Genomic DNA, 12,070 nt, shown 5'->3' with positions numbered 1-12,070 from the left:
TCTCAATTCAGTGCCCACACAAAATATATTAACTAGTAATATTCTTTAGGATTTTTCATATAGACAATCACATAATGAATTAATAAAATCAGTCTTATTTTCTTCTTTCAATCTATATGGTCTTTCTTTCTTTTATTTGTTCTTTTTAGTTACACATGACAGTAGAGTGTATTTTGACATATTATACATACATGGAGTATAAATTCCCATTCTTGTGGTTGTACATGATGTGGAGTTACACTGATCATGCATTCACATATGAACATAGGAAAGTTATGTCCTATTCACTCTACTGTTTTCCCCTTTTCCCATCCCTTCTCCCTTCCCTTCATTTCCCTTTGTCTAATCCAGTGAACTTCTATTCTTCCCTCCCTTCTTTTTTTTAAGTACCAATTTATTTTTATTATTTTTTTTTATTAGTTGCTTATGACAATACAATGAGTCAAATGGAGTAATAATGACTGTCAAGCCTCTACAGTCATGTGAATGAGCTTCTTAAAAATTTCTTTACACACACACATAGAGGGAAAGAGAGCGAGAAAGTGAGTGATCTTGACATATCATACATTTGATTCAAATGGGGTATGAATTCTCATTTTTCCACATGTACAGGTTGCAGGATGACATTGGTTATACAGTCACATATATACATACAGCAATACTAGTGTCTATTGTATTCTGCTGCCCTTCCTATCCCCCCTCCCCTCCCCTCCCCTCCCATCACCTCTCTCTACCCAATCTACTGTGACACATTTCTCTCTCTTATTTTTCTTCCCCCTCACATCATCATACATGTATTTTGTATAACGTTGAGGGTCTCCTTCCATCTTCCATGCAATTCCCCTTCTCCCTCCCATTCCCTCCCACCTCTCTTCCCTATTTAGTGGTAGTCTTCTTCTCACGCTCTTCCTCCCTACTCTATTTTGAGTCACCCCACCTTATATTAGAGAAGACATTCGGCATTTTTTTTAGGGATTGGCTAACTTCACTTAGCATAATCTGCTCTAATGCCTCCCCTCTTTTTTCTTTCTTTTTCTGTTTGTATTATTGCACTATCCAGGAATCCCAGTATGATGCTGAACAGGAATTGTGCTTATTCCCAATCTTGTAGGAAAAGCATTAAGGCTTTTATGACTAAAAATAGTTGTTGGTTTCAGGTTTTTATAAATGACCTTTTATCAAGTTAAGGAAGTGTGCTCCCTCTTGCTCGCTTGAACTCACTCTCTCGCTCTCTCTCTCTCCCTCTGTATGTGTGTGTGTAAAGAAATTTTTAAGGAGCTCATTCACATGACTGTAGAGGCTTGACAGTCCAAAATCTGATGGAAATGTGGATGGCAAGCTGTGCAGTTTAAGTCCACAGGAAGTTTGCTGTAGAAACCGGAAAATAAAATCCAAAGGCCACCTAGAAAATTCCCCAGGAACTTCATTTCAACCCTTAGTTTGTTCAGAATTTGTTCTTTATTTGTTTTCACAATAAATGGATGTTGTATCTTGTCGAATGTTTTTGCATCTATTCAGAGGCCATATGTGTTTTCCTCTATGATATGTCAATATGGCAAATATGTCTATTGACTTTTTTTTCTTTTTTTGCAGCGCTGAGGATTGAACCAAGTAACTGATTCTTGAATGTTGAACCAGCTTTTCATTTCTGATAGAAACCTCAGGTCATGATCTATTATATTTATTATATATTTCTGTGCCTAATTTGTTCATACCTTATTGAGACTCTTTGAATCTATTCCATGAGGGATAACTATATCATTAGTTTCATTGTAATATCTTTCTGTGGTTTTAGCACTAGGGGAAAGCTGGCCACATAAAACAAGATGGAAAGTCTTTCTTCTTCTATCTTCTGGATAGGAGAGTTATCATTATTTCTTGCCAAGCACAGTGGCACACACCTGTAATCCCAGCGACTTGGGAGGTTAAGGCAGGAAGATTGCAAGTTTAAGGCCAGCCTCAACAGCTTAGCAAGAATCTGTGTCAAAATAAAAATTAAAAGGGCTGGGGATGTAGCTCAGTGATAAAGCACCCTGGGTTTAATCCCCAGTACCAAAAAAAAATTATTATTATTATTATTTGTTAATTAATCCCACATATCCTTCAGGGCCTGAATGTGAAATCATATCATCCATGAACAGTTTCCCATTCCATAATTCTGTCTAGAATTAACAATAATAATAGATGCCATGGCATTGCATGCTGTGACAGCACAAGTCCTACAAATGAGCATTCATCATTTATTATTGTATCTAACTTTCTTTGCAGCCCTATGAGAAAACACAGCATTGGTGTTTTACAAATGGGTAAATCAAACTGGTTAAGTAACTTTTCCAAAAGCAAATATCTTTTATCTGATTATCAATTTTTTATTGAGCAGCCTATTCAATTCCAAGATGCCAGGAATTAAATCCACTATTGCTCCTGCTCCCTTCCTCTCTATTTCAGTGTTTCTCAAAGCAGCTTATATCCCCAGTCTGGGGAGCTAGTTCAAAGTGCAAATTTCTAAGTTCTACCCCATTTTTCTGCTGGTACAAACTTTAGGGGACTAGAACCAAGAACGTGCATTTTTAGTAAGTGCCCAGATGATTTTAATGCACACTCTTACTTAAGAGTAGCTCTTAATTACATTCAGCCTGTGTGAACAGCTGTCAATTCCACATCCATCCCTGACTAGACCTCAGCTCCTTGCAGGCCCTTGCCTCAGTCAAGCTCCCTCAGACTGTTAATGAAAATGATGTGGACTGACCCATACTCACTCTCATACAGGCTCTCTGAGCATCTTAACTGAATGTCACAAAACCTCATCAGCTGTAACTGAAGGAAGCAGAGGCAGGAATCTTGTCAGCAGAGCTAGAAGGATCTATGGAGATAATCTTCATCCACCTTATAAACTGATACAGAAATTGATGAGAAACGACTTACTAGTGTCACACAACAAGTCCCCCAATGCTGAAGACAGCATTTAAGTCTCCTCACTCCCGGGATGAGGCCTTCTCACTTCACAGCAGGTAAAGGAAGCATGAGCATTCCATTCAGGTGGGCTTCCTGGAGGAGGTGAGCTCTCCGAGGACACTTATGTGAGTTGACAAGAAAGGGAGTTTGATAAAGAGGAGAGATAAGGCAGGCTCTGGAGAGGGCCTTGGTGGGAGGGGCATGTTTCTCCAGAGCTAGCCCCTCGGCCATTACCTCTGAGAGCCTCAGGCCCACATCTCTCAGAGTTCATGTCCAAGGTTAACTTTGCCCTTTGAGTGCAACAAAAAAGTAGCATGTGTCTGAGTAGATCCAGGAAAAGAGAGGCTATCTCTGGAGGGATGGGGAAGAGGAGCCATGAACACAGAAGGGGTCAGGGTTTAGACCACTGATAGTTCGGGAAATTAGGTGGTTGGGAATAAAAGCCTCCCCCTTCCTGCCTCACCTCTTCCTCCCCTCAGAAAGTTCTCAGAGTGGCTCACAGATCCTGAAACCTGAGACAGTGCATGAACTTGGGGGTGGAGGCCAGGTTTCTAAACTTCCTTCTTGAGTCTTACCTCCAGTTACCTTACCTAAATTCACTGACTGCTGAAGCACCCTTCCTGCCCCAAGTGTCTGTGAAACTAGTTTCTGTTTATGTCCGTGTTTACACAACCTTTATACCCTAGAATAGCCAGCCCCCCGTACTTCTTCCCAGCGTGATACCTTGCCTCCACAGACCTCTCCACTGACGGAGGCCAGGGCAGTCCTCAGGACCCTGCTCTGAGCAGCACACCCCCTGGAATGCTCAGCCTCTTTTGTCACCTTGCCATCATGGCGCTCACAGAGCTCTTCCTGCCCAGCCTGGGGCTGTGACCTGGCTAGTCCAGGCCAGGGAAGGTGTCTGTATCTATGAGTGTTGCTCTCCTCTAGAGCCACTGCCATTTCTTGAAGTCATTCTTGCACCCTCTGGGGGAAAGAAGAGGGTCACAAGTTCAATCAGGCCTCACCAAGTCCTTAGTACTGGAATGAAATCAGAGGAAAAATTGTCCTCAGGATTTTTTTTTAAGTTGTTTTGAAGCCACATCTGCTGCACCTGAATACTACATTTGTGAAGCTTGCTTTCACCCACCCAAGCTACCAACTCTCTTTTGGGCCACTCTGGCCAAACTGTTTGACCCTTCCCTATCTCCCTGGGAGCTCAGGGGAGCCCTTCAGGAGAAGGGGCCAAAATAATTTTCATGCCCACAGAGGAAGGCCATACTGATTGAGACATTCATGGGTGCCCATGGATTAGGGGAGAAGGGTTTTTTATATGGTCAGGGTAATGGGACTTCTCTGCTGGGAAAACAGAAGTTACTTACTCTGGAGACATCATCACAGCCCTCCAGATGCTTCCCAGGTGTTTCCCTTAGCCTTGCCCAGAGCACTAGGGAGTGTAGCCTGCAGGGGGAGAGGACACGGTCTAGACCACCTGGCAGAATTCTGCCTGGGAAGCTCAGAACTGCAGAAGCCTGGGTGCGTGCTCAGGGGCTGGGCTAGTTTGCCTTACCAAGAAGTCCCCTCTGAGCAAAGCTCTTGCCAGAACAGGAAAGATGCTTCTTGAGAACAGTGCTTCTTCCTAGGAAGAGAATTTTCCACAAATCCCCCCGTCCACCAGCTGGTGATGCCATAGTAAGTCTGGCAAATACTTTCTGAGGGCATCACAGTCCACCCCTTTGCTTTCAGAAGAAAACACCCTGGACCTCTCCAAGCCACACTTCCCCAGGGGGACCTGCCCCTCCTCCAGGACTCCCTCTTTGGTCATTTCCAAATCTTCTTTTTCCGTGGCTACCCACTTCCACTTCCACCGAGACTTGACATCCGACAAATGAGACTTGACATCAAATGACATGAATTGCAAATGAAGTTTATTGGGCAGACACCCCGACCACAGCACTTCAGAAAGCATTGATGAGGGGGATATGTACACAGAAGCATGTTTCCCCAGGCACCTCCAGGAGAAAGGCGAGAGCTTTGAGATGGAATTGGTAGGCCACACTGGAGTGCTCAGCAGAAGACCTGCCTGGAAAAGAACTACCAAGTGGGCATTGCAGGGACATAGGGGACTAGGAATGGGGCATGGCTGGAAGAAAAATTTGGACAGTGAAGTTTTTCCCCAGAACACAATGGGTATCACTGGCTCTAACTGGTTTGAAAAGATCTTTCAAAAACTGTATATGGACATCCCTTTCTCCCAAATGCCTTCAGAGATGGCATTTGACAGAATTTGACTTGATGTCAGTTAGAGGCAGAGACAGGCTTCTACATTCTGGAGTGGAAGAGTCGGGAAAGGACACCATCTTATCTAAAAGAAAAGGTCACACTGGAACCACAACCTTCACCTGAGCCAGAGCCACCCTTTTCAGAGCCAGAAACTCCCCCTCCAGAGCCAGAGCCTCCTCTGGAACCACCTCCAGAGCTGAATCCTCCTCCAGAGCTAGAACCTCCTCTGGAGCCTCCTCCAGAGCTGAATCCTCCTCCAGAGCTGGAGCCTCCTCTGGAACCTCCTCCAGAGCTGTATCCACCTCCAGAGCCAGAGCCTCCTCTAGAGCCACCGCCAGAGCCGAATCCTCCTCCAGAGCCAGAGCCTCCTCGGGAACCTCCTCCAGAGCTGTATCCACCTCCAGAGCCAGAGCCTCCTCTAGAGCCACCGCCAGAGCTGAATCCTCCTCCAGAGCTGGAGCCTCCTCTAGAGCCACCTCCAGAGCTGAATCCTCCTCCAGAGCTGGAGCCTCCTCTAGAACCACCTCCAGAGCTGAATCCTCCTCCACCACCACTTCTGGAACCAGACCCTCTGCCTCCAGAGCCGTAACTGCTACTTCCAGAGCTGAATCCTCTACCTCCAGAGCCCTGGCCTCCAAAGCCAGACCTGGATGCCACACTTGAAGATATGGAGCTGCTTGTCACAGCTGCAGGAGAGAGAATGTTACCACAGAAAGTGCTGCCCACCTCTGCCTGCTGCACCCCACACACCACCCCATAGGACAGGACCACACCCCACTACTTACACACAGTCACATTGTTACTGCATTCTCCAGACATCCTGTCAGGGAGAGAGAGAAACGGATTTGTGGCAGAGTACTTAAACTGCATGCATCTTGCTTTTTTAACTTCCATCTACAAGTGTGCGGTTTAGACACTAAAATCAGCCACCGAGGACTACCCTGTCGTCATACCACTTTGCTTTCTCTTTCAGAAAAGATCAGGGTGCTTAAGTTCTTGCCTAATATATTTTAATATGCCTGTTAATCATTCCATAATGATGAATAGGCAACTCTACACCAATGTTTTGTGTCTGTAATTTTGGCTTAGGGAGCAGAGAGAACGCCAGATCTCAGCTGTCAGAAGCCCTGTCCCCACTCTGTTTTCCCTGCCTTCACTGCAGCCCTCGTAGGAGGAGAAAGAAGGTTCTCCCCTCCCAGTGCCCCTCACCTGTACTCCTCGCCCTCCAGCAGCTTGCGGTAGGTGGCGATCTCCACGTCCAGGGCCAGCTTGGTGTTCATCAGCTCCTGGTAGTCACGCAGCAGCCGGGCCAGGTCCTCCCGGGCCTGCTGCAGGGCCTCCTCCAGCTCTGTGAGCTTGTTCTGGGCATCTTTGAGGGCGTTTTCTCCACGCTGCTCAGCATCTGCAATGGCATCTTGCACACTCTTACACTAGGAGAGAAGGAGGGAAAGTTTCTGTTTATACAGAGGGTAGAATCTGCCCAGCAGAAGGAGACAGGGAGCAGAGCTGCCCAGTTTGGGAGACCTGAGTGGCTGGCCCCAAAGTGCTGAGTGCCTCCTGAAGTGAATGCAAGTCACAGACACTGTGCTAAAACTCGCTGATGTCTCTGGGGTATCTTCCTCCCACCTCCCCTTTGACCAGACCCTTAGGCTTTCTCCATGATGTCCCTGATCCTCATAGCACAGGGTCTGGATCACTGTCCTATTCTGATGCAAATGAAGAGGTTCCATGCAGAGTGCTTTGCAGGACTTCTGCTTAGGGAGTCAACTCTGCCCCTCATTATCTGCTCCACAGCTAATGTCCAATCCCTGGCCAGCCCCTCCAAAACTCAGGGTACTGCTCCTACCCCTGGCCTAAACCCAGTCTGCTGGTGCCTAGGCCTGTGCCACACACAAACACAAAACTATGTCTGCAATCCTCAGGGGGAAACAAAAGACTTTTGCCTTTTTTGCTGCTGCTTCTTTGACTCAGGTAGGCAGCCAAAAAGTGATCACAATTATTTCCCTTCATTAATCCTTATTTTGAAACGTCTCTTAGACCACTCTAAAAATTGTTACAGCCTTGAATTAGGGAGAGAGGATCAGGATCAATATAAACTAGATTAGAAGCCCTCAGTGTCTCCTGTCTCTCTCCCACACATAAGCACACACACACTCTCACACACATAGTTACCACTGTCCACACCACCCTGAGCTCTACTCAACCAGTGGAGCTGGACCAATCCTAAGGGGAACACCTCACCTGCTTCTTCACGTGTGAGATCTCCCCTTGCAACCTCTGGATCATGCGGTTCAGCTCGCTGATCTCCATCTTGAACTCTTTCAGGCTCTCTCCATGTTTCCCTGCAGTGACCTGGAGCTCCTCATACTGATATGGAAAGAAGAGGACAGTTCACAGGGGAGTCCAGCCTGGGGCAGGCTCAACTTGACCCAGTGGCTATCAATCTGGACACTCTTTCTTGGGAATGATGCCCAACTTTGCCCAACTTCCATTAAAGAAGCACACCAGTAATCTTACTGTACGTGTCCTGGCTGGGGTGAAGCCCAGCTTGTAAGGACCTGTGGCTCCTCCTAGTTCCCCAGCACTTGCCTTGCTATGGTACAGGGCCTCTGCCTCATCCTTGCTTCTCTGAGCGATCTCCTCATATTGGGCCTGAACTTCAGCAATGATGCTGTCCAGGTCCAGGCTGCGGTTGTTGTCCATGGAGAGGATGACGTTGGTGTCAGTGATCGTCTGGTGAAGCTGAGACACTTCCTACAACACACAGGAAGATCTGGCCATGACTTTCTGCCCACAGCCACACTCTCAGACTAAGCATGCCCTGGTGGGATGCTATGCCTAGGCCTCTCCTGAGGTTGCTCTCAGAACTATGGGGGGGGGCGTGTCTGGGTTTCTGAGCCTCCTAGTCAACAGCTTTCACCCCTTATGCTGTAAGTGCCTCAGAAAGAAGCCCATTCATGGCAAATACCTTCATTTTTTTTCTTTCTATTTCACAAATCATGTGCGCCTCTAAACCAGGGAGAGGGATAAGGAGACATAATGCATTTTTATCTCTGAAGTATACTGGGCAGAGAAATAGGCACAGGGCAATCTCTTCCTAAGGGAAGCTGGGCTTGTAGGGGATTGAGGGAGGAGAGTTGAAGTGGTATTTCTTGAACCTAACATCCTATGACATCAGAGAAGAAAATCCTTCTCCCTCAACACCTGAGTTATGGAAGTTCCTAGTGGGGGGATGGTGGCACCTTGAATTCGGTCAAGACATAAACCCCATTCTTTCCTCCGTTTCACCAATTGAGTAGGACTTCCGTTTGGTGGAAAGGGTAGACAGAAAGGATATAATCCAGGAGAAGGCTTCTTACCGCCTCATAGAGTGTTCTCAGGAACTCAATCTCCTGGGTGAGTAAGTCCACATTGATCTGCAGATCCACCTTGTTCGTGTATCCACTGTCCACATCCTGCAGGAAAGTTCAGGGGTCTCTGGTGAAACTCGGATGGTCCTCCATACGGTTCCAGCCACTCTCCTCTACCCAGTGCCTGTGAGCTGCTCTCCAGTATCTCAAGCACCTCCAGATAAGCCACATCCTGACAGAGCCTCATTTGGTGTGTGGTTCACCATGCTCCTCTGCAGGATGCTCCATGCCCATGCCCTTTGCTCATACCCCCAAGACCAAAAGAGCTTGCGTGGAACAAAGCTTTGCTAACCATTCTGTGCCCTGTTTGAGACATGGTGTGTTCCCACAGTGGGTACAATGGCCTCTGTGTACTTCCATACAACCCTCTCTCCTGTCTGTCCATCCCACCTCTCCTGAATTTCCCTGGATTCTATTCCAAGTTCCCTGCAGGAAAATTATCTCCAGAAGCTTGAACTGCAGAAACCCTGTTTTTTTCCATAAGAACTGGCCACAGACATGTCATCCCTATCTCTGGCTACTGTGCACTGTTTTCCAGCCTTCCTGTTGGGACATGATGGTGTGTGAGGCACCCTGTTCACATCCCAGCCATGGCATCCTCTTGCTTACCTTTTTAAGTGTCACAAAATCATTCTCGAGCGCTGTACGCTTGTTGATTTCATCCTCATACCTGTTGGGACCCAGATGATGCGGCAGTTAAATTGGTTCTAGTTTATTTATTCTTTTCTTTTCCTTTTTCTACGAGATTCACCTGAAATGCCCATTCTCTGAGAATATTAAACACTCTTTAAACACCTAAATTAAAACTATGATATCCCAAATGAGGATAGATTTCTATAAGTTAATCTCAAACATGTGAAAATATGATCTCTAAAACCATAAGTTCTTCCTCACAAATAAGTGACAGATACAGACACCTCTCCCCTTTGTCACCACAAATGCCACTAGGGAGAAGAGTGACTGGATGTTCCCTTAAGTATCTATCTCCACACATCTACTTCACCTACTTCTTCTTAAAATCCTCCACAAGATCTTGCATGTTGTTCAGCTCTGAATTCTGCGAGGTTCTTTCTGCATTAAGCCCATCCACTTGTTTCTTGAGAACACTGATATAGGCTTGGAAGATGGGGTCTAGGTGGGTGGTCCTGGAGCTCACGTCTATTTGCTGCAGCAATTCCCATTTGGTCTGCAGCACCTGGTTCTGCTGCTCCAGGAAACGGACCTGCCATGACCAAAGAAGAGCACATCAGGTCTGGTTCTCCCTCCACACCAGCAAGCCATGCTCGTCCCACACCAGCTCTGGTGCTGCTCTGGGGTGTAAGGAAGTCATAAGATTCTGTGCTCAACAGCCAGAGGGAGGCTGGAAAGAGCTGGGTAGAGCTTCTGAGGTCCCTGCCCTCACACTTGGAAAGTTCTATGGCTCCTAAAGCTATGCCTGGCCCTCTCCGTGCACACAGCTCTATTTCCTACGCCCACTGTTTTGTTTGCTACTGCTCCCAAGACTCCAGGCCATTTCCCTCCCTCCTCCTAGTTACATTCCCTGCCAAGGTCCCATAAATTGTGGAGAAAACCAAAAGCAAGCACCTACTGGCACTGTAACCCAAGATGCTGAGCACGTGTCCCAGAGGGCAGGGCTCCTTGCCTGGTTTTGAAAGCCTTGTAAAGTCCTGACTAATTCAAGGCAGACAAAACAACAGACAGGTTCATCTGCCTTGAAATGGGAGAAAACCCAGTAACACCCCAAAGTGACACCAATAAAGACTTTATGGGTGACAAAACTGAGAACACTTCTCTTAAAGGCCAGAGTTTCATTCAGCTCCAAGCATATATTTCAAGTTCTGCTTCCCAGAATTTCATAGAGTAATCACTTTTCAGGGAAGGAGAAACTACCTTGGAAGAAGTTTTCTCACCAATCACTTTCCGAACCTGCTGTCCCATAGCCTGACCTGTTCAGTCCACTAATTGCTATGTGGATTTTTCTGTGATTATCAGGATTTTCCATACATATTAGTAATTTGGACTGAAAAATAAAACCGAAGAGACAAATAATTCCTAACTGTAGACTGTTGCGGGAAACAGAGCCTTCAAAGCCAGCATCTATGCCATGAAGAATTTGCAAATAACCCAGGCTGCAATGGCCACACCAAGGGGCTTCTAGAAGGAACGAATCCATGTCCTTTCTTTTACAATTAGCACTGAAGGAGCCAGCTTCTTCCATCTCACCTTGTCGATGAAGGAAGCAAATTTGTTGTTGAGAGTTTTGATCTGCTCCCGCTCTTGAGACTTCACGTTCTGGATTTCTGGGTCAACTTTCACGTTGAGTGGCTGCAGGAGACTCTCGTTGATAGAGACTTCGTGGATGCCACCACCAGGGAATCCTCCAGGGCCAGAACCACCAGGGCCACCAGGACCCCCAAAGCCTCCAAAGCCACCAGGACCTCCAAAGCGGCCTCCACCAAAACCGCCACCTCCGAAGCCGCTGCCGCCGCCAAAGCCACTGCCTCCACCGAAACCGCCGCCGCCAAAGCCGCTGCCTCCGCCAAAACCACTGCCACCTCCAAAGCCACTGCCGCCTCCAAAACCGACTCCTCTGCCACCAAATCCACCACCGGAGCCAAAACTTCCACCTCCTCCAGCCACACTTATGGAGATGCTCTTGGTCCCTCCAAGGCCAACAAGACTCCGACTGCCAAAGCCGCCTCCACCGTAGCCCCCTCCGCCACCTCCATGGCGGCTCAGGCAGGAGAAGCCCGAGGTCGATCTCCGGCTAGCCCCGGAGACCACAGCGGAGCCGCTACTGAAGCCCCGGTATCCTCCGCCGCCGCCGCCTCCTCTTCGAGATCTGCACGAGATCTGACAACTCATGATGCCTTTGCCCAGCAAGAAAGGTGGAGGTTCGGAGAAGAGCTGAGGCTGGAGACTGCACTGTGCTGTTGGGAGACTGGCAGGGTCCCCTTATATACCTGCCGACTAGGTGTTGGTGTGCATGGGTGTGGGCCCACTTATACATGGGTTTGGTCTACCTGGAAGCTATTCCTGGTGAGTGATTATCAAACTTAATAGCCATTAAAAAAAAAAAAAACTACTAATCAGCTCCATTCCAGAACTTGCTTTGATTGCGAACTTCTGTTTATCTGGACATCTGTCATGCAATTTAATTTTTGTAAATTCATCAGAAGAGTAGATTAGGATTTGGGTTTCCCAACCTGAAAAAAAAAAAAAAAAAGACTTTCTGCAGAATGCTGCTCCCTGTTCTGGATTGATCCAAGGGAGGCTGGCTACCACTCAGGCCTGTGTAGGGCTCACCAGCACAGATCTGCAATGGGAGAGAGGACAGATTTCCAGATGAAGCTAATCCCTCAGCCTTGTGGCCCTCCTGGCTTGTCCTTTCCCTTCAAAAGAAAGAGTTGAAACAAGAAGAAGGAAGATTCTGCAGAACATGC

At 47.2% G+C, this 12,070-nt stretch overlaps 1 protein-coding gene across 2 annotated transcripts; it reads right to left on the bottom strand.

Annotated features, from left to right (window-relative positions):
• Positions 1 to 4,875: 4,875 nt before the first annotated feature.
• On the bottom strand, positions 4,876 to 11,492 carry Krt2 (keratin 2). Of its 2 annotated transcripts, XM_078014635.1 has the most exons (11): positions 10,851 to 11,492; positions 9,635 to 9,849; positions 9,237 to 9,297; positions 8,577 to 8,672; positions 7,801 to 7,971; positions 7,459 to 7,578; positions 6,427 to 6,647; positions 6,005 to 6,037; positions 5,864 to 5,893; positions 5,616 to 5,719; positions 4,876 to 5,585 (listed from the first exon to the last, which is right to left on the bottom strand). In XM_078014635.1, the coding sequence occupies exons 1-11, from the start codon at positions 11,490 to 11,492 to the stop codon at positions 5,296 to 5,298; spliced, it is 1,983 nt and encodes a 660-aa protein (XP_077870761.1). In that variant the 3' UTR covers positions 4,876 to 5,295. The 2 variants fall into 2 exon arrangements, with proteins under 2 accessions (XP_077870761.1, XP_077870762.1); XM_078014636.1 differs by having other exon boundaries at positions 4,876 to 5,903; positions 6,003 to 6,037.
• Positions 11,493 to 12,070: the final 578 nt, after the last annotated feature.

This window comes from Ictidomys tridecemlineatus, chromosome 6 (assembly GCF_052094955.1).
Source record: "Ictidomys tridecemlineatus isolate mIctTri1 chromosome 6, mIctTri1.hap1, whole genome shotgun sequence".
In the NCBI taxonomy this organism is placed as follows: domain Eukaryota; kingdom Metazoa; phylum Chordata; class Mammalia; order Rodentia; family Sciuridae; genus Ictidomys; species Ictidomys tridecemlineatus.
Note: the sequence above shows the minus strand (reverse complement) of the source record. Positions and strands in the feature narration are given on the sequence as shown.

Excerpts from the sequence above, each read along its gene's own strand:
- Krt2 (XM_078014636.1), bottom strand. The coding sequence starts at position 11,492 with ATGAGTTGTCAGATCTCGTGCAGATCTCGAAGAGGAGGCGGCGGCGGC. Across the intron at positions 9,298-9,634 it reads GTGGAGGATTTTAAGAAGAA|GTATGAGGATGAAATCAACA; the intron begins GTAGGTGAAGTA and ends GGGTCCCAACAG. Across the intron at positions 6,038-6,426 it reads CTGGAGGGCGAGGAGTACAG|GATGTCTGGAGAATGCAGTA; the intron begins GTGAGGGGCACT and ends TCTCCCTGACAG.